Consider the following 26674-nt stretch of genomic DNA (forward strand, 5'->3'; position numbering starts at 1 on the left):
TTCATATTTAACCTTTTATTAAAGACCGTTGTCTTTTTCTTGCAGACCTGCAGAGATACAATTCCTTTTACTCTTCTTTTGCTCTTAATCTTCAGCACTGAGTAAAACCCATAATTAAATTGTATTGGTTTTATTTTTAATCTTGATTTTTAATTTAATCACTGCTCTTGAATACTGCTGAACACTGAACAGTGGCAAGAACCTACACAAGTGATACAGAATTAAGACCATTAAAAGAACATTAAATGAGGCAGAAGTAGAAGAAGAATGCATTTTTAGGACCTCTGGTAAAGCCCTGTGTTAAGGGGCATAGGGGTGGGACTCTGTTGCCCCAGTGCTGCTATCCCAGCTTTCATCAACAACATGGCCAGATTATGTCGGCTGTGATAAAAACAAACACAATCACTTTCCTGTTATCTTTTCTGACAATTTTAAAATGGGCTTCAGAGCAAGTCGAATTAACAACTGAATTTTCTTTACATCACTGAAATGCTGCTTGCACCCCTAACAGGTTTTTCGTCTGTCCGACGCCCATCAGTGCAAAAAAAAAAAACCCACACATGGGTGCTTTTCTCATTGAAGAATAGAGAGGGATCATGATTTTGTCTCGAAGCTAACTCTCAGAGTTTGCATGAAACACATCCAGCGACATCTCCTCGAAAAAGTGTTGATTCAAGGGAGAATATATACGTTCTAGAAACGTACGTCTTTCATTATGTCCGATTTCAATAATGGCAGCTATGAAAATCACCACATGGTGGTGCTCCACCTCTACCCCTACCCCTTTTTTGAAAAGCGTCTGACAGCTTGCTTGTTCTTTAAAATAGAGGCTTCCGGCTTTTCACTTTGCAATGCACTGCACTCTGATACAGAGGTTACGCCCAGTGTTGCAGCTGGAAAGTCTCTTGCCCATCCTGGTAGCAGTCAGCTGAGAGGAGGGTCATGAACAAGTACCTGAAAGACCAAATGTAGAAAAAGGGGAGTATAACTGAGGACACATCCTAGATGTTTATTTTATTAAGGCATAATGCATAAGCTGTAACCAAGCTCAGAGTTAACTTCTTAAAGGCCTCTTTACTAATAAAGAAAACAGAGTTAAAGACTCTACATTCATTGAGGAAAAAAAGCCCACAGATTTCTCCATTACTCTTCATCCAGGCTCTCAGGGAAGTTGAAACTACAAAAGGGAAAACTACAGATTTGTTGGATCATTGCATGATTTTTTGTTTTGTTTTGTGTCACGGCCTTATAAGATTATTAAAAAGAGCCTCGTAAGTGCACCCAGACAGAAAACAGGGATTATATGGTATAGATTTAAAGGCAGATTTGATCGACACACTCGACTTTCAGTAAAACACTGTAGTCATCATTTCCACATAGACACCTGTTTCGTCCTCACCAAGATTCTTACTTAACTCTCAATAGTAATACTTTGTTCAAGAGCTTTCTTGCTTACACTGGGATAAGAGCACTCGGGCAACAGGAGCTGAACACTAAACCAAAGAAAATGTGAAACCAAGAGTTAAATTAAGGTCAAAAGGACAAAAAAGTGGAAGGGAAAAAAATATAAGAATACGTAATCCAATAATTACTTTGTTAACAGGATTGTTTTTTCATATTTATTCTTCTTGCTCTGCGTGTTGGGTTTTCTTTGAGTAAAGGAAGGGGGTTTTTATTGTCCCGGTCCCTAGTGGCGGTCCAGTCCGGCACTCTGCAGCAGGTCTGTGGGGGGCTGAGCTGAGGCTCTGAACGCTGTCTGGAAGCCTGGTGGGGGAGAGTGGAACTGGCTAGCAGCACTGGCAGTGCCTGGGGGCAGGTAGGGTGCCCAGCTGGCTCTATGCAGAGACATCTGGGCACTAAAGGGTGTACTGTGTGAGGGCTGAGGGTGTACTGAGGAGCCAGAGGGCACGTCCATCTCTGTCAGGGTCTGCAGGGATTTTAGCCAATGTGGAGGACTGTCGTCCTGAAGAGAGTCCAGGCAGTTGGCTGAGGATGCTGGGACACCTAAAGAACAGGAATAAACAGCGAAATAAGTCAAACTTTGGTGTCTATATATTTTTAAATGTATTTAGAATGCAAGCCACCATGTAAAGCGCTTGAATGTACTGAGTAGCTATTAAAGGATTAATCACCATGGAAACAGGATGTTATATTTTTTGTTCAGTGTTAAAAAAAAAAAAAAAGTTGAAACATTTCACACAGAGGTTTGGCTGTGAATCATTAATTTTAAACCTCTTCTAGTTGATAGATGATGCCCAGCAGCACCCACCAACACTCAGACAACAGACGTGACTTCCATGCTGATCATCCTCTTTATAAAAGCAGACAGCACAAACATGCTTAAATCACTGCCTGCTCCCGGATTATAATTCTCTCTTAAGGAAGACAGCTTAGATAAAATCAAATAAACAACTGCAGAAGATGGCTGAGATGAGAATAATGCTTGTGATGATTGAAAAGGTCACCCCTAGGAGTTCATTTGTGCTGCAACAGGATCCTGCACTTCTCATATTTGATACGATGGCAAGCCAGAACTTATTTACATGGATCAGTCACCTCTGTAGCTTTTCTTTTAATCCTAATAATTAAATAAATGTAATAATTCTAATGAACACACTTTGCCACCCTCTCATCGAATTTACAATCCACTCTTTTTCATAAGGACCGGTTGTAAACTAGTAGTCGTAACGTACACATGATCGGTCACGGGTTCACACATCATGGACATGCAGAAAAAAGGGAGGATGACTTGCTTGTTGATTCTTAGAGAAGCAACCACAAGTGACTGTAAAATTGCAAAAGAAAAAAAATAAATAAAAAAAATACCCAAAGGATGCGTAATTTTTGTTTTTGGCCCGATGCTTACAAAATGTACCTTTTTGCTTTATTTGCTGAGCGAATAGAAAGAGAAAATTTTATGCTTTGGGGGGTATTTTGCACAATTAGGCTGACAAAAAGTAGTTTGTCGATACTCTTACATTGGTATTTATGTTGCAGTATTAATTTTATGAAGTTTAAATTGGCGAATCTCTTCTGTTAGACCCTATTGTTCAAGGAAAAAGGCTACATGATTTAGCTTTCCCAATATGTGCTCAAATCACAAGAAACCCAAAAGCATCACTAAAATAAAATTGTTGGAATCCATTGTTGTACCTCAGCCATCATATTTCTGCCACTAGCCTTAATGTACAAATCAATAAGTCTATATATCCTATAGTCTTAGCCAATATGATGGTATTCAACTGTATTATGAAAGAGTTTGAACAACTGCTGTATCTGCATGTTCCAAGAACTTGAGTTCACTTGCTGGATCATGTTGCTGGGACACATTACAGATTAAAGGACCTTCAAGATGGATATACACTTTAGATTATAGATGTATTACAGTAAAGGCTTAAACAATGAAGCGGCTAATTTATGGATCTTTCCTGGATTTTTCTCGGTTTTACAAGCTTCAAGCCACCAAAAAACTGAGCCCCATAACATTAGACCAATGAAATTGCCAAACGGGTTAGGGTGAACCAATGAAATTCTTTATAAAAAAATCGTGCTCCTACTGAATCGGGCCGCACCACATCATAAATATGGATGATGTTCCTCTGACGTCTGACCTGCCGCTCAATTGGACTGTCTACAGGAAATGCAAATAATAAGTCACGCTGAAAACAACACCTGTGTTTGAGCTGCACGGCATCGAGAGAAAAGCTTTACTGGTGGTGATTTTTAAACGCACAACGATACCAAAAGAAAAACTCTCGAGAGAAATAGTTGTGAAAGGAAGGAGGAAGACAGTGAACAATGACTTTCTTGGTAGGCTACTGTTTAGATACAAGCCGTGTAACAGACACTGTCTTTCCTGTGTAAAGTTCATTAGTTTCAATGTAGGCGGCTTATAGACAAGTACGGCGTATTTATGTTCAAAATAAAAATCTTTGTCAAATTCAGTGCTTATATTTGGGTGCGTTTAATAGTCTGGAAATTACGGTAACTGTTAAAAAGGTTAAAAATGATCAGACAAGACATTTTTTTATACAGAAAAAATATTAAATATAATCAAAGATGATCGATTCTGCAGTGACACTGGTTAATTTTATATTGTCAGCTCCATTTTGTGTTAAAACCTCCTTCAGAATTATAGACACAATGATGTTATTGGCTTTTTGTCTGAAATGGCTTTGATATACAGTTAACTGTGATTTATTCAAAGCCCTGCCATGATTACGCACTTGCCACTATATACTGTGTGTGTGTGTGTGTGTGTGTGTGTGTGTGTGTGTGTGTGTGTGTGTGTGTATATTATATATATATATATATAATATACACACACACACACACACACACACACACACACACAAAAAATAAAATAACCAAATACATCTATACACCCTTTTTGTCCATTTCAGTTATGCTAATGCAGAAGATAATGCAAAAGAGAGTTCAATTAATCATTCGAAAGCCCTCAAGGACGTGTCCATTTAAACTGTAAATTAAATGTCACTTTTAAATTGGTGGGACTGAAGCTACACTGGTTCACATAATGAGTCTGCAGCACTTCTGTGCACTCATTATTGTAAAACTCAGGAGAGAAATAAATAAACTGAGGACATGGTGGCGTACCTGTGATGATTGCTGGGTCCATCCAGCTGGCCGTGCCGTCCCAGCTCAGGCTGTGCGTCATGCCCCCTGTGTGGTTCACGCCGGAGGAGGAGGATGAAGAGGATGAGGATGAAGATGAGGAAGACGAGGAGTTGGGCAAGCCACCGAAATTGATGTTGATGTTGGGTAAAAGAGCTCGAAGGCCATCTTGCCACTCTTTGACATTTAAACTCTCTACTGAATTGCTGTTTTCTGCATGGACGGAGACAAAAAGGGGAACGGGATCAAGAAAAGGCCAACGATTACAGGGGTGTGGGGATTGTACACACACACACACACACACACACACACACACACACACACACATATATATACATACTGTATATATACATACATACATACATACATATATACACACACACAGTACAGACCAAAAGTTTGGACACACCTTGTCATTTTCATGACTATGAAAATTGTAGATTCACACTGAAGGCATCAAAACTATGAATTAACACGTGGAATTATATACATAACAAAAAAGTGAACTGAAAATGTGTCATATTGTTGGTTCTTCAAAGTAGCTCATCAAGAGAATGCCTAGAGTGTGCAAAGCAGTAATCTAAGCAAAAGGTGGCTACTTTGAAGAACCTACAATATGACATATTTTCAGTTGTTTCACACTTTTTTGTTATGTATATAATTCCACGTGTTAATTCATAGTTTTGATGCCTTCAGTGTGACTCTACAATTTTCCGAGAGAGAGAGAGAGAGAGAGAGAGAGAGAGAGAGAGAGAGAGCGCAAAAGAGAGCGCGAGAGAGAGAGAGATAGACAGACAGACAGACAGACAGATGTGTATATATTTATTTTCATGTATTTAAAAGAAAGAAATGCACTACTAAATAAAATGGCCAAAAAAGTATTACCTCATCAAGCCAGTACGCACCACGAGAGAAATACGAGGGAAACATGTTAATAGTGAAAGAAAATTAGCAGCCAGGCAGCCCTAAAGTTTACAGTTTCAATAGAGAATTTGTACCAAAGACTCGCTTGAATATAGTAAAAACTGCTCTGTAATCATAACGACTTACTGTTTGACACATTAGTAAGATTATAGTGTTAGAAGCCTGATTAATATCCAATGCAAAAAGATCTGTTCCCTTCTTAATTCGATTCCTCGCAAGATTTTTCTCAAGTTCTGAAATCTACCTCCAGATTTCAAGAAGGCTGCCTCATGACAAAATATCTTATTGAAAGCACTGCAGGAATAAATATACTAAATTACTAAACTAAATTCAGCAGCCTACTAGATCAATCAGGCCCAAGCAAAACTATAATTAGGCCTCTAGTTGTGACTGTAACAGTTAGTTTGTGAATAGATAAAGAGAGATACAAAAAAGAATAAAGTCGGTATTACTGAAGTTCATTTAAATTCAAAAGCTATATGCAAAAAGGAACAATAATTCCACCACCTGATTCTTTTAAGTACGTACTGATACATGGATGGACCAGGAGCAGATAATACAATTTACTATCAAATTCAACAAAGTGCATCAGTAGAAATTGAGCAGCGTGTCCTGCAGGTTTCTTCCAATAAAACCACTTTACTGAATAATCCATCTGCCAACGTAAGCATCCACTTCACTGTAAAATGTTGATTCTACAATTTAGCATGTGCTGACATCAATGAACTGAATCGCTACAAGCTTCACTAGATGTGTAATTTGATTTTCCGAGCCTCAAGCAGCATTGCCGATAAAAACGCATTTGTTTCGTACTGAGGACCTTCAACTAAAACTATTACTGGTACCAACTATGTGACCTTTACATGTACCAGCAATGCTTTTTAAACCGTATCAGGATACGAGGCAATTTGTTTTTCTAAACTGTATAAATGCTGTATTACACTAAGATTAAAAGCCGGCCACGCTTGGCAATTCAGTTCCTTCAAGGTAAAGGAAAAAAAATGAATGTTTGTCTTTTTTGCTAGCTCAGGAAATGAATGCCATTTTGAGGAAAAACTTGCAATGTGAAAACATAATAGGGGAAGTGAGCTCTTTGCATTTAATGCAAAATTAGTACAAACCAATTAATTTTAGCACACCGGTAATCATTGTTATGATGGAGATGGCAGTTTAGTTTCTTGTTTAGTCGCTATTCACCATAATGATACACACCCATTTTTTCCTTTACTTTTGTACCTGTTAAATTCCTATCAGAGTTTTGCCCTTTTTATTCAAATCACAAATTCCATTCTTAATCATTTTAAAGAGTTTTGTGAATAAGAAAAAGAAAGTACCAGGTTTAATGTGCTTTCTTTGTAGAGCTCTGAACATCACAAGTCTATTTTATCTTAAATCTATTGTGAGCGGTTCTAGCATATTTAATGCACGATACCTTGGAGCTACGGTGACAGGAAAGGCAAGCACTGCTTAGGAGAACAAAGTCAAAGTGCATATGGGATTTCTTTCCAAGTATTCTGGGGACACATAGGATCTGAAGAAAAACACAATTCTTAAAAGCTGACACATTTTAGCTGTGCTTTAAAAAAATATATATATACAAATTCAAAGCATTTTTCTGGTTGCAGAATCAACGTATTAAATCAATAAAGAAATGGCACATTTATTTATTTGCTCCCATTAAAATTAGTTATTTATTAATAAACATATTATAAAAGTAATTGTTTAGGTTTATTGACTTAACAGACTCAGCAGGAATATTTTAGCTTGTATGTTGTGATCGCTAATTGTTGAGCTGCTGAGATTGCTATGACCACATCACGTGTTTTGCTCATATCGTGTACTAACATGAGGAGGACCAAACACGAGTTAAATTAAATATTTAAGTTTTAATGCCACGGCTAACGCTTATTAAAAGATTTGCAATAATTATATACCAAATCTAAAAACATTTCCAGGTATATAAAAAAGAATGAACAACATAAGTGTTCATTCAGAAAGCTCTGAATTTCAAAACCAAATAAATAGAAACTCATTCATGAGAAGAAGAAATGAAAGGCGATAAATGGTAGGTAATTAACAGAAAAGCTCCATCATAATCAATTAAGGATTAGGTCGACATATGCAATGAATATGTAGCACACAACAAGCATGTAAGTTCCATGCTAAAATGATTAACACTGCATAATTATGCAGGCTAATTGTGCATATAGTATATGATCCTCCATAACAAAAAAAAATTGAATGGTATATTATAGTCAATGGGGCCAGTTAGATAGAAACACTGGCTTATTCATGCAGTTATCAATTCAGCACATAATGTGGCTGCTGTGCAATGCAAAAATTGCATATATAGGTCAATAGTTTAGAGTTTCAGTTAATGTTCACAAAAAAAACTCAAAATGGGAAAGAAAAAAATGCCAGATGGGTTGAGTATCTGAGAAACTGCTGATCTACAGAGATTTTGAGACGCAAGTGTTTACTCATAATTGTGCAAAAAAAAAAAAAAAAAAAAGGAGAGTAAATAAATAACATCTTTCTGTACATGGTTTAATCACCAACATGTATAATTTTTGCAAGTGACCCACTGAATCTAACAGATATGATAGACTGTAACATGCAGACAAGCAACGCAATATGAGGAACTGATTTGATCATAAATGATATTTTTACTATTAATCATCCTATTTGACAGGCATAAGCAATGCTCAGATGTCAGCTTGGGGTAAATATAATCAAGGCGCAGTCTTTGAAGATTTGGTAACTATTCTCACAATAGATCAATCTCACAGGCACTTACCAGTGACCTTGCCTGAAATGCAACAAAAAAGTCTGAATGGTAAGAATGTACCATTTGTTTATGAGAATGCAGCAAAAACTGGATTACTTTTGTAGCAAATGTGTACGTGAATATAATAAATATTTTTAAATCTGAACAAAAAAAAAACAGTAAGTATATCCTTTCAGTGATGATTTCATACCAGAACACATCTAATTAAAATGCTGGGCATGAAAGCACTACACATACATATTAAAACACAATAAAAAAAGATCTAAACATTAATTATTAAGTTGTTGCAAAGCATAAGAATGACAGAGCTAATAATGCTTTTTATGTGTTACATGGGAGAACTGCTAAATCAGCACACCTGTCTTTTTGTTTTCATAATTGTTTAGACAAGAGTAGTTATAAAAACTCAAACCCTCTTCTACAAAGAATTTGAATCCCTAAATATAACACCTAGTCAGAGTAATCAGTGCAGACCTATTACATAAAAGACTACACTTTTCCACTTCGGGATAAATTGTGAGAAACAGTCCCAAGGACATCACTTATACACACCGGAATATTCTTGATAGGGCTACGTAGTCTGCATCTAAAGCCTTTTTTCCTTTCATCACAGCATTACAGTGCCTCCTTGTGGATTAGTGCCTACTTTATTTCTTATTTAGCGTACCTGACTTTAAGCAGAAATTTGCACATGTTGGAAACAGTACAACCCGAAATCCTCTGTTGGCCCTCTAAACGTACCTGTAATGGGGATTCCTCCTAGACCTGTACTATGCTGTTGCTGTGGTGGCAAACTCAAGTCCAAGAAGCTGCTGTTGTGTTGTGCTGTGTGGTTCAGGTGTGGGAAGTTGGCGCGTGCGGTCATGGACAGCCAGCTGTGACGAGATGTCAGCGTCTGTGTGTGCCCGGGCAAGGTAAATGTGGCGTAGCCAGGGCGCTGGGAAAGATGGGGATGTTGGAGATGGTGGGGGAAGGCTCGCGGGGCCAGCCCACAGTTCGGGGGGAGGTGTGTGACCGAGACAGGAGGCAGCATGGGGCCCTTGGCACTGTGAAGCGAGCTGGGAAAATGGGGGGGAAAACCTGGCGCTGGGGTCAAATGGCTCATGGGCAATGGGGTTTTGTCCTGTACTGTAAGCTCTTTCTCGATGAGGTCAGCCAGCGCCTTGCTCGTGATGTCGAACGGGTCAAAGCCAAGGTCATCCTCCTGCTGCTTGGAGGAAGCGCCAAAGCCAAAGGCCGCTTGCCAGTCTGTGGAGGATGAGACTGGTATGGTATCTGCCAAATAAAAAACATGTATTTACTTATTACAGCAGATTTTCCCTCACAAATGTTACATTTTCACCATCTTTTAAACCATCCAAACACAGAATGGTTGACTAGGCAATACAGTATTTAAGGCTTTTCTAACCTTATCTGTGTTCTGTTAAACAAACTTTATCAATGACTATTTTCCTGGCAGGTTCAAGGTATGCAAGATGGGACATTACGGCAATAGAGGTTTACAGTGTTTCAACTGTGGCAGAAATGTGTGGTATTTTTTTTTTGGGGATACATTTTTAAAAACCCTGTCTTGTGTTAAGAGTATTGCAGTCTATCCAGTCTTTTACTGTATTGTATCTGTAGGCCTGTACCCATGACAGCCTCGAACAGTTAGCTGAATATATGAAGCTGGTTACAAGCACCACCGTAATTCTAATTGTATTAGCTAACATAAAAATATAAATGTGATTTAATACTTTACCTATTTACCAATAACTTTTTTTTTTCCATTCGAAGATTCTAGTTATAGGCATAAGTGATACACATTCCGGATCTGTAAGGGGAAAGCAAATGATATTTCAATGAGTGTCTTACTAACCTGATGTAAACAGACTCTGTGGTTCTGGAGCAGTAGGCCAGTCTGTATTACTTTGTGTGGAACTTGGGAACCCAGGAACACTGCTGCTACTAGGGATAGGGTTTGGATGTCTAAAGTTGCTGTTGTCAGAGAACAGAGACTGCGACTCGGTTCCTGCCCCCTCAAAGGGTGACCGCACTGTTAAACCAGCAACATTGGGAGGCACTACCAAACACGGCTTGGTCAAGCCTGGAGGGGGCGATGGTGAGTCACTGGAGAGAATCTGGGTGGGGAGAAAGTGTGTGTCAAAACTGTCGATAACACAGGAAGGAAATAAGGAACCTAAAGCAACGTTTGTAAAAAAAAAAATAAATGTAAAAATAAACACTGGAAATCCTAGATATAGGAAATAGATAAAATAAAAATTTAAGAATCTTGGGTACTTCTGATCTAGAAATTACCTGTGGTATCTCTCCATTTCCTATACTGATGGCTTCTGTTGGTTTTTCAATTGGACTAGAGTGAGAGTGAGAGCGAGAGAGAGAGAGACGATTACTCTGACAGATAAAGAAGTGAAAAACTATGCAACAGACATGAATAAAGTCTACTCATTCAAATATATGATTTATTAAAAGACTTACACAACTGATCAGAACGTATTTAATATCAATGTGTGAAGAAACAGGATGCAAGTAAAAAAATATTTTATATGAAGCTATTAAATGATTTTGACTAAAGCCATTTTAAGCCATTTGTATTAAAATTACGCCAAAATGTATAAAACATGCCCAAATTCACAATAGCTATAGTCATATAATATCGGAGTAAATAACACAGCCTGCTAAACAATGAATTAATGAATTGTTAAATTCTTCCATTTAGTCCAATCATAGCTTTTGTGATCACACTAATAGCAATTGTGTTCTATTTTTGTACCTAGCAGGTTCACAGTTTGAAGAGAAAGGCAAGAGGGCTGGGAGAGGTCCAAGGCCCAGTTCAGAGTCCGGCCCATCAGGAGTCAAGTGCTCACAGTCTGAGCCTCCATCCAGAGGCGGGCTTTTTCCGGGTTCTGGAAGCCCATTGGGCGTCTTTCCCATGGGCTGTAACGATGGCCATGCATCTTTATTGACATTATTAGAACTGTAAATTAAAACAAAGAGACAAAAATGAGAACGAGAAATCTATCTATATAAAGGATATAAATGATTTTGTGGGGGTGGATCAAAGAGAAGTGCAAAAAAATAGCAGGACACAACCCCATTAAATACCACAAAAAGACAAAAATTTCTCAAAATTTTAATCGGAAAAGTTTAAATGAAAAAGTTTAAAGATCCAACCCAAACCTCTGTGCAGAGCCTGACTTGTTTTTTGCCTTTTCCCCAGTCCCAGTCTGCAAGAAGTTCGGGTTCATTTTGTAGAGCTCTTGTAAAAGCTTCTGTTCATATTCCTGATGCTTTCCTGCCTGCATTACACAAACAAGCCACTTTAGATTCAAGTTTCTCTTTTAACAACCCAGAGGTTTCAAAAAGGCAAAATTTTTACCTGCATCTCCTCTTTTGTGAAACTGGCTGCCTCGTCCCCTAGCTCGTGTAGATACATGCAGTCTGGTTTGGGACACTGCATGCTTTTTAGAAAGTAACTGCAGTACTTTGTTGTACCTAAAGATGCCTGCATTGTAAATGACAAATGAGTTGCTTTGAACAATATAATGGAATAAAACCAGACCTTAAATGCCATTTATTGTATTTATTGAGTTACCTTTAAAGTTCTGCCATCTACTACTACATTGTTGACACACTGTATAGCTCGAAGGGCATCTTCTGACCGAATATAAGTGACATAGGCACTAGCGCTAGGACCCTAAAGGAGATATGGCAAAATGAGTCCTTCAGTTTGGGGAAAAATGTAACCAAACAAAAAGTTCACTAATGTAACAGGAAATGAATTACAGCATAATCCCAAGTAAAATTTAGATACAGACAATAGTGAAGATTACCTGTGAGCCAGCATATGAGGTGCTGTTGTTGATGACCACTTTATGGATCTTCCCAAACTTCCCAAAATATTCGGGCCTCTTTAAGACCTGAATGGCATTGCAAGAAAAAATAAAGTTAGCTTATTAAATTTGGCAGGAAAAAACAAGTCTAAAATGGGGGTGTAAAAGGAGCAGACTCCTCAGTGGCACAACAAAAATGTCTGCCCTATTGTCACAAGTTCAAATCCTGACAAGTATGCAATGATCTCCATGGCTGGAGGCCAAGAAGGAGAAACCTGTCTGTGCTTTCGGGATGAGAGGGATCAAAAAGCCCTGCCCCATCGATCAGTCCAACACTAAGCAATAGTAGGCGCCTGTCAACTCATTCATATGCAAGCTATTAACACTTTTGTGAGAATTCAGTATGACATAGCAGCAGTTGGGAAAGATACGGTTGCTGGGTCCATGTCTCCCGTAGGAAGCACAGCCTAATCATTATGTGATAAGCAAGAGGGATTGTAAGCATTTTATGCAAGCAAATTAAAATAGAAAAGTAAACTAATAAAGAAAACAAAGGGGCTGAGCCCAGAAGACATTGAATCGTACAGGCTCCCTCATGCTTGAGTGCCATTTCATACACAGGCAATTTTAGTCTGATAGATGCTTTTGAGACTGCAGTCACTCTTTAACTTTAAACTAGAGCCCAGATGTTTCTTTGTGGCTTTGGCTCACTCAAGACTGCTCCCTTTTTAAATGTGAAGAAAAAGCCGAACAAGATGGACTAAATAATATTCATCAAATTTGCAAAACAAAAATTGCAAGCATTGCTTTTAAACCATCACACATTCACAACATTCAGACATTGCCTGTCTTGTCAATTTGCACATACAGGGGCGTGTAAGTGCTAATAGAGTAGAACGAGAAGACAAAACTAAGCTGAAATGAGTACGAGAATGTAACTAACGAAAAAGAATTTACAGGAAAAGTAGTTTTAAAATACTAAAAATGAGACCTGCCAATATGGAAGACGTGAATAACTATAACTTTGACTTCGGAGAACTGAAAACGTTTTAAAAATCGGTGCGGCGGCAGTTTCACTGGGAAATATTTCATTCGGCAAAACTTCAAACTCAGGTGGGATTTATCATTCAAGACACATTAGCACATCAACCCATCAGTTTCTGTATCTCTTCTGTGCTTTCTTAGGCAGCAGGGTGGAGGTGGGGTTTAATGCTGTATTTGCAGGGGGGTGGGGGGTGTTTGAAGGTGGTTTGAAGGAGCCTTGAGCTGTTTTTAGCAGAAATGCATGGTGCAGATTGAAGGTTAAACCGTAACAGCACAAACACATTGCTCCAGTCTGAATGTTTACTGAGCTGTATGCTCCTAATCGCATTCAGACAGTCTATGTACAGGCAGACATGTTAGCACTCTGCCTCTCCACTTTTCACTCTGCATAATTTGTTCTGTGCTGGAAGCTATTCGTGGTGCATGATGTCAGCAGCGATGGCAATCGGGAGACAGAATGAAAGAACATGCAAGAGTGAGTGAGCGAAAGAGTGAAACAAGTGAGAGAGATGCAGTCCGTGGGCATGAAGCAGACTGAGAGTGGAGGCTGAGAGAAGCTGCAAAAAAATTGTGTTATGAAATATAGGATCCATTTCTATAAAACATCTTCTCGAAAATTGTCCTATCAATATGAAAACATAAAACACAAAACCATACTCAGAAATTGCAACAATACATTTTCCTGTGGAAAGACCTGCAGCCAAAAACAGCCCCAGTTTATTTACATTCATTTAACTACATTAATTCCTGAGTCCAAATGTGATTAAAACATTTGAAGTGTTTATTTATTCCAATTCTATTGAAAACGAGGCTGCATTTTTTTGTTATTGCTGTGACGTTTCAAAGAGCCGGAAAGTAAATAAACGGCAAGCGGAAATAACACGGGTCGAAGCGTCTTACGCTTTGCTCATGTGCAATACAGTGGCTTTAGCACTTTCAGACATTTCAATGTGGATGAGCAAATTCTGGGAAATTAGGGCTGGGCGATAAATCGATTTTATCGATTAACTCGAATGTGTAGTTTACATCAATATGTTTTAATAAAAACCGGTTTTCTCTTTAATGTCCGCCGACGCTCCCCTCTGGGCTCCCATAGTTTCGAACGAACTCCCCGCGCGTTTGCTATAGAGATACACAAACAACATGGCAGCGAGCAAGCAAAGGTAGCAGTACCACCAATTTACTGCAGCATCTCCAACAGAGGCATGCTGTCGAGTGGGAGAGATGTAGGGCCCTACGAAGTGAACAAGACAGCGGCAGCACAAGACTGCGCTTAAGCAGCCGCATCCTGAAAATACACGGTTAAGCAGCCGCACTTTGTTTAGTGTTGCGCGTCTAATCGTACACTTCCGGTATGGGTGGTGGGAGCGGTCAAAATACCTGTAAAGACGCTTCAGAACGGCGTTTCCGTTAAGAAACAGAACAATCAGAGCATTTGAATCACCACAATCAAACGCTCATAAAACATTTTTTTGAGGTTTGCTCAATCTTTCAAATAATTCTTATTTAGAATCTCCCTGTCTATTATATTCTTATTTCAAATTTCAACTCATTTTTCTGTGGAGTTTTTAAGAAAGGTAAAGGCAAAATCACTCCAAACCTCAGGTGAATTTTCAATCATGTTCCACATTTAAACACTCATAAAACATTTTTCTTTGTAGGTTTGCTCATTTTATGTTATGTTCTATTTTCACAATGTACAATGGCTTGTTGTTTCTGATTGCACTTTAACCCATTTAATAAAGTTACAACTTTTTTTTGTCATATGCAGGTTGATTTTAAGCAGGGGGGAAAAATCGATTTAAATCGCAAAACGGATTTTTTGTGAAAAAATCTGGGATTTTTTTTTTTAGGCCATATCGCCCAGCCCTATGGGAAATGATTGAAAATTAAGTGTGGACATGTACCTTTTTTGTTTTTACATTTATCCGAATTCTTGTAGAGGTAGCCTGAGCATTGAACTCACAACCTTCTGAGCAGAAGTCCAATGTTTGAACCACTCAGCTACCCCTTATACTTCATTAACATTTCAGTGTAAAACAACACTTTGTGGAAGAGGATCTAATAACCAAGATGACTTGCATCAGGGGTTTTCAACTGGTTCTGTGCCAGGGACCACCATTCTCACTAACAAGTAATCCGCGGCCCACTATTGTAAAAAGCGATCCATGCTGGTGCTGACTAGCAAACTTCACCTTAGTTAGAAACGTTAGCTAACAGCTCCACTCCAAATTTCAATTCACCAAAACTATTAAGCGTCTATTCAATAAAACCTGAACAATATGTTTTCTTAACTCCGAGATGCTGGTCTATTTCGTGCGCAAGATGAATGTGTACGTATATGACGCAAAACAACGTTAGCAAAGCATAGGCCTGATAGGTGCAAAGCTAGCCTATTCTGTGTCAGTTTAAATATTTTAGATATTTTCATTAAATTCAGTTTTCCCACTAATGTACAAATATTCTGGATATGTTTGGAAAAACAAATTATGGAAAAAAAGTGATTTTAATAGTGAAATTATGTAGGCTGTCACGGACCACATGCAATGCCGCCGCGGACCACCGGTTGAAAACCCCTGACTTACATAATCATAAATAAAAATATTAAAAAACATTTTAGATTACTCTTTTAAATTAAAAATATATTTTATATATGAATAAAAGCCCATTTCCACTACACTTATAAAAAAATAAAAAAATAATTTAAAAAGTTTGAATAATTCTGATTATTTTTTTCTCGCAAATCTGACTTCATTCCTCACAATACCAACTTTTTTTTCTCGTGAACATCCAACATTACCGGTGCATCCACCGGTAACAATGTTGTTTTGAAGTTTGAAGCTGTTCCATGTATGTTTAACATCTGTCTTGTTCCGTCTCCTCCAGAGCTGATTGTTACACAGGGATCGGAGGCTTAGTTTGAAGCCCATTTCACTTTCAATGTGTAAAACTTTCTGGCACTATAGAGGGGGTGACGCAGCCCGATTGGCCAAAAATAAATAAATAATACAAATAATCATAATTTTTCTTCTTCTTGCACCTCACTGTTGTCTCCCATTCCTCATTTTTTAAATTCTGCAGCGTATTCTGTATTTACATGTCCAGAGCGCTCCAGAGTTTAGCGGGTGGTGCCTCAGTAATACTCTGTAGGTAAACACTATGCTTCGTGTAGTCCATTTAACTAAACACTGCATAGAGGCTAATAATTAACCTTAATGCTTTTTATGTATTCGAATTACTCAAGGAATCATTTCAGCCCTATTTGCATTGTGTGCTAATATAATATTTTGACTACATTAAGTGTGTGTATTAAAAATCACCTCTGGGTCAGCAAGCCTTTGTGATAGTCCCACCACAAACACCAGGTTCCTCTGGACGACACGTACACTGGCCAAGTGTTTGCGGTTCTCTGTGATCTTCTGCTTGCGCTCGTTCTGCTTCTGCTTCTTCTCGTTCTTTATCCTCTGTAGCTCTTCCTGAGACAAGGGCTTGTATACAGCTGGGTCTTCTGGATAGGGCTAGAGCACAGGGAGTGTGGTTTGCCATTTAAGAATAATTGTTACTTGACCAACTTGCAAAAAAAACACAAAACCTGGTGTTGATTATATTCTCTACAACAGCCTTATGTAGTGTAGTGAGATGTTAAAGCATAAAACTAAGCATAATCACTAAGCATAATCACTGGATGGTGATAAAGAGACTGTTGGAACTGCCACCCTTTTCCCCCAGAGAGCTCCAGTGCACTAAAATAATGAAATGACTAGAAGCCTGAGGAAACAGAGCGCAAATGATTCTATCAAAGCTTGCTGAGATGTTGAACACCAGCTATCAAAAAACACTTTTCTCCACCAGCCCCTGTGGAGCCCTTTCTGAAAAACAAAGTGTTATACAGAAAACATCTTAAGAAGTTCCTGAAGCTAAGAAAATGTTACAGTTTTTCAAAGTGACAATTAAAAAAAATCTTGGATTTTTTGTGTGTCTTAAGTTAAATCTTATATTAAAAGGAAAAAAAAAACAAGGGGGCGGGAGGGGGCTCGTCAAGCAAATTAGCACCACATTCTATGGGACATAGCACACTTTCTCTCGTCCAATAAAGGCATTTTTCAAATCCACTCGGTTGTGCAAATAAGGTTCCTACTTTCAACTCCTGTGGGAGAAATCCCTCAAGTCTCCTATTTCACACACAGCTGTACCTTTCTGCAAGCGGGACAGAGGCCGTTCTCGTCTGTGCGGATACGATGCCAGCAGAAACGGCAGATTTGGTAGCCGCAGGTGCATGGAAAGAAGTTAACGTCATCTATCTCCAAGGGCTCCATGCAGAGAGGGCACTCCATTGGATCCTCTTTCACCTCAGGGCTACGGGACATCCTATGGCACGATGGGGCAAATGGAGGCGTTGTTTCACTGCAGAGGAAAGTCTGGGCGTGACACTAGAGAGAAACATAAATGAGAGGTGAGATGAGGAGCACCACATTAACTTCAACAGAAAAGATGACCCGATGAACAAAAGGCACTTGCATACAGACGAAGATTTTAGCTGAAATTATTTTGGGCTTTTCTAAAAGCAAAAAAAAGCTTAAACACAGTTACTATGTGCATTAGAGTCTCCTGAAGTCTCAGTCTAAAATATATTTGATTATAGTAGGCCTTTTTAAACAAACAGAATAAATGAGTGTGAGTGTGAGCGAAAACAAATAATACAGAACATGAGTATACAATATAAAATGCAAAATATTGATTCATTGCATAAAAGGGTGTGGCTAATCTTATTTTTGTTTAGTAGGAATAAATACTTAGAAAATTAATTAGAATGGCCCATCTGGGTCCTGGTGTTTATATTTGGTTTTGTTTCAATTTGAAAAAAAAAAACCAAACAAACAAACAAACAAAAAAACCAAAAAAATTATATATATATATATATATATATATATATATATATATATATATATATATATATATATATATATATAAATAAAAAACAGGTTTCTCTCTTTCCTCTTAACTAATATCTATGACTTGAGAAGAACTGGCCCTTGCACTATAAGAACCCTGAACACACTTACTAATGCTGATTGAGTGAAAATCTTTCCTTCTGGTTTTTATTTTAGCTAAACACACTTCCGTTGCTAAGCTCCGCCAATAACTCCTGATGACTACTTTAATTTCTCATACTAAAAACTGCATTCTTAAGACACAAAACCACCAATTAGTACAGACCACGGTGAGCACAAACAGTCAGTGTACTGTTTTTTCTTAGTCACACTGTATCATGCATTAGCCCTGACTAAGCTCTGCCAAAGTGCTGATAAATGGGCTGGCAGACATACTCCAGGTCACTTTGACTGCCATATCAACATGACATTTGGACCTACTCATCACTGCCTCCTCCACAATATCTGCATTTAATACACTTCAGTGTAAGGTGTGGGTAGTGTAACGGCAAGAGGAGAATGGGTGGAGGTGGGACACAGAAAAGGGAGCTAAAAATACCATGTCCAATGCACACCAGCTGTTGAAGACCGTGGTAATGCCTCTGGTCGCTTTAAAAGGACAGTAAAGATTGAGAACCGGGCAGGAGACACAGCTCCTCCCCTCACCATGCTGCTCTACATGTAGGGTCATCAGCTCTTCCTCAACCCAACGTCCTGAGCAGTCAATGGTTCGAACGTACCATGTCCAGAACATGCCTGGATGGAATTAGCAACACTGCCCAGGGTTGGGGGGTTTTACCCCATCAAATATCCAGGATTCCACATCCAAAGATTCACTGCATCTTAGACAATCTTTTTCAAGTGCTTAAGAAACAAACTTGCAACAGATGCACTTTATATTTGTGCAGACAAATTCTCATGATTAGATTCAAGGCAATTGAGTCAAAAACTAAACCCAAAATTTTCAACCAATTACCTGATTTTACTGTAACATCGACAATAAAGCAACAAGCAGAGAGCAATAAAGTTTACTGACCTGCGTTCCCATCGAGTTCCATGTCCAGCTCAGGTCAGATGCGTGGATATATTTGCGGAATTAGCACCGGTGTAGCGTTTCGGTTGACCAGTCATAACTTACTAGCAAAAGTGTTCCCTTACACCAGACCTTAAGGATTTTAGCCAATCTTCCAGTCCCAGTTTACGGCTAACGATACCCACTGCTGCTTTTCTCATAGCATTATCATAGCATTAGGTAGTATCAACTCAAACACTTAAAAACTTAAGTTGTCAATTATCCTACATTATCCAAAATAAATATTTTTCCCCTCATTGCAGAAAAACATATAAGGCAATCAAACATGGCAGTCATTTTCAGGGCAAAGCAGCCTGAAGCCTTTCGAAAACCAAAAGCATTAATACTGCTGGGCATAAACTGAACTAAATAAATCATAATTTTGTAGAATTAGATCATATATGAAAGGCAAAATGTTGCCAGTTGTGCAGTACGAGGCATTTCTGCTGGCACGGTTTGGGTCCATTTTTTCCTTTAGACAGGAGGGTCATTGCAAATCGATAAAAATTCCAACCCTGGGTGGAGTGCTTTCTTTCAAAATGACCCTGTCCCCATCCACAGGGTTTGAGAGCTCACTGAACAAATTGGCATTCACGGGCACTAAATCTCAAACCAACTGAAACTAAAAACTTATGGGGAAATTTGAGTGAAATGTTCGCTATTCCCACATCATATGGGGGATTATTTTCTCCACAATTAATGATATTCAGCTCAACAAAAAGCTGGTTTTACTGGAGCTTATTTTATTGACAAATTATCCTTTTCTTCCCTTAAAAAAAAAAGTACTAATGTCTTACATAAACCTGAATTGACACACTATGAGCATTACTCACACATCACCAATGCAACATAATTATTGCCATTATGACAACACATTTTGCTCAAATTTATCACTTACGGTGACCCACGGTCTACAACCCCATTAACACACGTACTTAATTCAATTTACACTCTCCACAATTGGGATCAATTTGAAATGACTTTTGATCTAAACTGGGTAAGAGTCTCAGCGAAAACACTTTCCCACAGATACAGTGTTTGTAAAGCCTTTGCATTGTATAAACCAAGAGGAAGCGCATTCTTCTGTTATCTGAAAAGTGCATACATGAGAGAACATCTTTTGTTAGAGAAAAACTGCTAAGAACAAACAGAATGCAAATTATTTACACTATCAAATGAAAACATATGGATATTTCAGCTCACATTTTACAGCACATGACTGACACCTTCTGCCTCACCCTGATCATAAAACAGCATTCGGGTCATTATCTGAACAGCTTATTTGGGTTTGCTTATTAAAGATTCTCACAAATATGAGTTGTGGAAAAGATCATATTAAAAAACAGCTAAACAACTAATCAATCATGTGATTATGTATAAAATGAAAAACGCATGAAGTAATGAACATACAGCCTAAGAGGCTTTTGTTAAAGATCTAATTAATCATCAGAACGGGGAAAATATGTCATGTGGATGACCGATCTGAGTGAAATCTAACAGGAAGGCTACAGTTACCAAAAAATAACCACTTTTTACAACAATGGTGAGAAGAAAAGACCTTAAAAAAGAATGCTTCAAATTTTTGGGTGAATCAGTTACAACACCAGATCAGCAGAGCAGGTTCCACTCCTGTCAGCAAGAACAGGATTCTACAGTAGACAAAGGTTCACTAAAATGAGACACATTGATTAAATACCAAACTAAACTGAAGAATCTCAATTACTTTTGCCACAAACAGATTATAAATGAACCAACAGCAAGAATCCATGGATTTCCTTGGGCCAGTCAGGCATGGTTTAAATGCCCCAAACTATGAGTATTACTGGTGGTAATGTCCTCACCAAAGTCCTCCCTAGTCATCATATCTGAATGCAGTACAGCACCTTTGTTTTGAAATGGGAGGTCTGAAGTATGAACTTTGCATCTGACAAAAATGCAGTAACTACATCATATGCGACATCATGAACCAGACATTAAATAAGCATTTCGCTTTGTTGAAGCTATTCCACAAATAAACGAAGCTGTTCTGAGAATCCTACCCTGTGGTATGTTGCTCCTAAAAAGGTATATGTTTAAATAGAAATACACATCTTATATATAACTACACATATGGCTTAATTCTTACTTCTGCTTCTTGGTAGACTGCTAATCTCTAATTTCTTGATTAATTGATGACAAACCAGAATTCCACAAGACAGGGTGGATTAAAGTGACTGGAAATACGATTTACCAATAGCTATGAATGTTTCTGGAAGGCTTATTTATCTAATACGCTAATTCCAAAATCATCAGACCAAAAACCCAGACAAAGAAACACAAGCACCGACGTTATAAATAACGGTAAATAATAAATAAAGCCTGGGAGTATGAATGCAGAAGGGAAATAAAGCGTAGGCAGACAAAAATGCCAGTCTGTGCAACTTCTCTTTTCTTTTTTTTTTTTTTTTGCTTAATGTGTAAACAAAGAGGAAGTGCTACATGTCACACAACAAAAAGTGTCATGTTATAACATTGTAAGTTTGCAGTCCGGTTTATTCGTCAATAAATTGCATGGGCATCTGGAAAGACTAAACCTGGACTAAGGGTTTCTGTGCATTACCATAGAACAACACTTCTCAAAGTCATACATTTACAGTTAAAACTGTGATTCATCTTCTCATCTTATTGATCGCAAACCCAAATGTCCTCAGGGTATAGCAAAATCATTTGAAAAAGGACATTTATTCAGTTTCAGATGAAAAGAACAAATGGATCATTTCCTATGAGGGTCAGCAAGTGTTCAAAGCATTATCAGAAACTGTACACACAGAGTGTGTGATAACAGACCTCAAGTAGGCCACCTCAAACCCGAATAACAGGACTTAACCAGCATACTTGTTTTCATTCAAAATGCCTCCTTTCAACAACTAAAAAATTCGCCATGCACTCTTTGAGAAGTCACACAGAGAATTGATCCTTGCTGTGACTTATAGCGTTGCGTCTGCCACTATTCAGAACTGCCAGAACAAATGGGGCCAGGGAGATTTCTGTACATTTCTTAAGCCTTGCCCAGTCATATCCTATTGAACTTCCATTTTCAAGCTATATTCTCTCTCAGAGAGCAGACCAAGCAAACACCTGGAACAGATATTCAAGAACAGAATTACATCAATACAATACATCAATTAGGTCATCAAATGCAATTCTAACATTAATTAGCTGGCTATAGAATTCACATAAAACAAAAACAAAATCATGTTACTGCACTATAACAAAAATTACTGATTAAGTGACTGGTTTGAAGCTCCCTAGTGGTACAACACTAAAAGCTTTCATCGTGTTATCTGGAAATTTACAATTTAAATCCCACGATACCACAGCCATCAGATCCCAAACAGACCAACATCTGTCAATCACTGTAAAGCTAGCCAATCACAGGCAGTAGTGCATACATGCATATTGTAGACAGCAGAAACTAAAGGTATTACAATGATGCAGCAGTAGTTCAAATACATGGCCTTCACTACTGTCAAGAAGACTTAACTGCCAGGTGAGAACTGAGAAAGAAAAAGATTACACACAGTGTGTACTTTAATTAGGGCACTCTATTAAATCTGCAAGCAGCAAAGATATAAAAAGAAGTCTAAATCAGACTACTGTTAGAATACAGAATCACCTTTCGTCTGTCAGCAAGATGCTTGCTGATCATATCTGCTTTATTCATGCAAGGTTCTCTCACAAATACACATTTTTAATGTTTAATCTGTAATACAAATGTATGTTGCTGTTGATCTGATACGTTTACAGAAAAAGGTTCTTTGTTGCTTGCAGGAGAAAAAAAAATGTAAACAGTTGCATCTCACACATGCATGGAAAATTAATCACCATTTTTACACTGCATGAACTTTAATACAAACATAATTTAACACTTTACACCCAGGACTTTATTATTATTATTATTATTATTATTATTATTTAGTAGTTATGAGTATAACTTGTGCAATATTTCCTTATTTCTGACAACCCTGTTTGCACTCCACTGTTTGCACCAAGATCCAAGTCCCACTGCACGTGCATAGTCATTATAATATTTTAGTCATTATTATTCTTGAGACAAAAAAAAAATCCTGACTGAATGTGCAATATGTCAGTCTACACAACAAAACTCATCCAACAACAAAACCGTGATTCAAGAACATCTCTGAGTCATGTTAATCCATCAGTGTGACTTAAAATGAACTTGTGCAGAAAACAGGCTCACCTAACCGAAAACATGTCGGGTTCACATAATCCTTTACTCTCCTTTCAGACAAATGTTTTGAGAACATATTTCAGACACCACAACTGAACTTTGACACTGTGACCAAACACTGTTTAAACACTGTGCAAAAGCAGCGGTCTCATAATTATAGCTTACTACTGCAATTATCTTATAGAAGATTACCACAGTAGGAATTATAACATACTGTGAAATAACTTGTTTGTCCATGAAAGTTCTATAACAGGTATGCAGTAATGCAGCACAGGTCTGTAGCTTTCCAACCTGAAAGTTTCCTCTAGTCATAATATTGCCAGTAAGAACGTTCTGCCCCTGAGTGGCACTAAATTGGCTGCGGGTGAACGTGTTACAGAATGCGCACTGAGACCACAGATCTCAGCTCATGACCAATGGATTTCTGGTGTACAGTGTAAACCCAGCATTACTGGACGAACTAAACAGCAACATGACCAATTCAAGACTACAATGAAATGTGTGGATTAATGTTATTCAAAAGTCTGTTCTCAAATCAAAATACATTTTCTGTCTGAAGGACTTGCAGCTACTAGATAGATATATAGATAGATAGATAGATAGATAGATAGACAGACAGATAGACAGACAGACAGACAGACAGACAGACAGACAGACAGATAGATAGATAGATAGATAGATAGATAGATAGATAGATAGATAGATAGCTAGAAATGGATAGAAATGGATAGAACTTTGTCAAAGCATATTACAGGTTTGCAGCAAAGAAATTAGTTTAGCATCTACTAGAAGCATTGTGCAAACTGACAAGTGCAGATAAATATGTAAAAATACATACAATATATATCGTTATATAACAAATAAATATAAAGGAAATGTGCAGTGAAAATGTATAATATACATGTAGTCTCTCAACAGCCTCGGTACATTATATACATATATATTTATATTCATTTTCATATATATTCATATAATAATTTGTATTATTTTATATATATATATATATATATATATATATATATATATATATATATATATATATATATATATATATTACACACACCTCTTTTCTTCGCTGCTGTAAAATTCCCACTGTGGGGTTATCTTATCGTGTGTGTGTGTGTGTGTGTGTATTAAATATATTATATATAAATATATATGATGTACAGGTAGGTACAGGAACAGGTATGCTATCTATAATCCATATATGAAAAGTAAATTCAATTTTGAGCAAGATAAATGTACATTAGATTTATGTATTATATATGTATATTTATATACACAGAGTGTATGTGTGTGTGTGTATATATATATATATATATATATATATATATATATATATATATAATACACACACATTTATATATATATATATATATATATATATATATATATATATATATATATGTGTGTATGTGTGTGTATATATATATATATATATATATATATATATATATATATATACACACACACACACACATACTACACACACATACACACATTTATATATATATATATATATATATATATATATATATATATATATATATATAAATTGACAATGAGCTATCTACATTGTATGTACAATTGTTCAGAAACTTCAACAGTGTATATACAGACAGTATAAAGATATATAAAACATAACCCAGGATATGGTGTGAATTTAAAGTTATACCCCGTTATAATGCTACAAACCTTCTCATTAAAGACACAATATGAAACACTTCTGGCATTTCTACTATGCTGAAGTCCTGAGCGCAGTGTAACTACCGTTACAGTATAGCTGGGTGTGGGGGGAGTTAGCTCTCTAACCTAGCAAGATACCCATCTACCTACCTTACAAGGCCAAGGCACACAATATCCACCCGTTATATGACTTACTGCACAGTTACACTGCAATTAAATGCAATAAAAGTCTGATATTACGTGTTGCTTTGCGCTAACAAACAAGTCACATCTAGTATGCGAGTTAGCTAACAGCCCTGGATGTTAGCTACTGACAGTTAGCCTGCTAGCTAGTTTGTTGACAGTACAGCAAGACCGCCAATTACACGTCTACTTAAGATGACTAATACGACTTCTAAAGAAATTATTGAAACAGAAGAATATGAATTAACTAGAAATAAAAAAAAAAATAACATGGAGGCTGCAAACAAACCGGCAATAAGTGACTGGGAGCTAACGAATAGATATTTATTAGCCATATTAGCAGTGAGGCCTGTTCCGGGAAGTCTTCCACAGCCGAGTACACTCTTCTGAGGAGCCCACCAGATTTATTTGCGATAAAACAATACACGTAAAAAAGCAGACACATTACCAGTGGTGTGTTTGTTCAGTCTGGTTTGTAATAAACTCTTACACTAAAGTGTGCACCAAAACTTTGGTCTCCGTTTGATGGCGAGATCAGGCTGCGAGCTAACGCGGCTAGCTGGAGGGATACTCACCCTGTCTAAATGTGTTCTTCTCAAGATTTATTCACAGCAGTTGGGCGGGTGATATAAGAAATCTTTCTGAACTCCAGATTTTTTTTTTTTTTAAAGAAACTGGGACCTTTTTCTTTCTGTTCTTTTCGTTTGGATTACTCGTTTTCTGGCTACACCAAGGCGTTCTGATAGCCTCTATAACCATGTACAGCGGCTGCACCTTCAAACCTCCATCTTACGTGAAATAGGAGGAGAAAGGGGGCACTGAGTTACGCCTTACTGCGCATGCGTCATCGTAAACGCTTCTGGGTAACTGAGTAACTTATATGTAGTACTGGCTGTTGTTATTGACTCATAAGAGTCGACTCTTACGACTCCCCAAATGGCTTATATGTTGTTCCCAATTCCAATTCAATTTTTATTTTGTATCACGCTTTTAATACTGTCCCATAGATGCTCTTTTTCTTCTTCTTTCGGCTTCTCCCTCTGTCCTCTACATCTGCCTCTTTCAACCCAACTACCTGCTGTCTTCCCTCACCACATCCATAAACTGTTTTCTTGGTCTTCCTCTTTTCCTCCTTCCTGGTGGCTCCATCCTCAGCATTCTCCTACCGATATACGCCATGTCCCTCCTCTGCACATGTCCATACCATCTCGCCTCCCTCACCTTGTCTCCAAAACATCCTACATGTGCTGTCCCTCCAATAAACTCATTTCTCATCCTGTTTATCATCGCCACTCCCAATGAAACCCTCAAAATCTTCAGCTCTGCTACCTTCAGCTCCCCCTCTTG

The 26674-nt window shown here is 37.8% G+C and overlaps 1 protein-coding gene across 2 annotated transcripts; it reads right to left on the bottom strand.

Annotated features, from left to right (window-relative positions):
- On the bottom strand, positions 1 to 26124 carry cnot4b (CCR4-NOT transcription complex, subunit 4b). 2 transcript variants are annotated; one of them, XM_046872952.1, is made up of 13 exons: positions 25903 to 26124; positions 17418 to 17654; positions 16545 to 16742; positions 12181 to 12267; positions 11943 to 12044; positions 11727 to 11852; positions 11528 to 11646; positions 11121 to 11324; positions 10646 to 10700; positions 10206 to 10467; positions 9089 to 9622; positions 4618 to 4848; positions 1 to 2004 (listed from the first exon to the last, which is right to left on the bottom strand). In XM_046872952.1, the coding sequence occupies exons 2-13, from the start codon at positions 17589 to 17591 to the stop codon at positions 1688 to 1690; spliced, it is 2409 nt and encodes an 802-aa protein (XP_046728908.1). In that variant the 5' UTR covers positions 17592 to 17654; positions 25903 to 26124; the 3' UTR covers positions 1 to 1687. The 2 variants fall into 2 exon arrangements, with proteins under 2 accessions (XP_046728908.1, XP_046728907.1); XM_046872951.1 differs by lacking the exon at positions 25903 to 26124 and adding an exon at positions 19192 to 20317.
- Positions 26125 to 26674: the final 550 nt, after the last annotated feature.

Source organism: Silurus meridionalis, chromosome 18 (assembly GCF_014805685.1).
Source record: "Silurus meridionalis isolate SWU-2019-XX chromosome 18, ASM1480568v1, whole genome shotgun sequence".
Classification (NCBI taxonomy): domain Eukaryota; kingdom Metazoa; phylum Chordata; class Actinopteri; order Siluriformes; family Siluridae; genus Silurus; species Silurus meridionalis.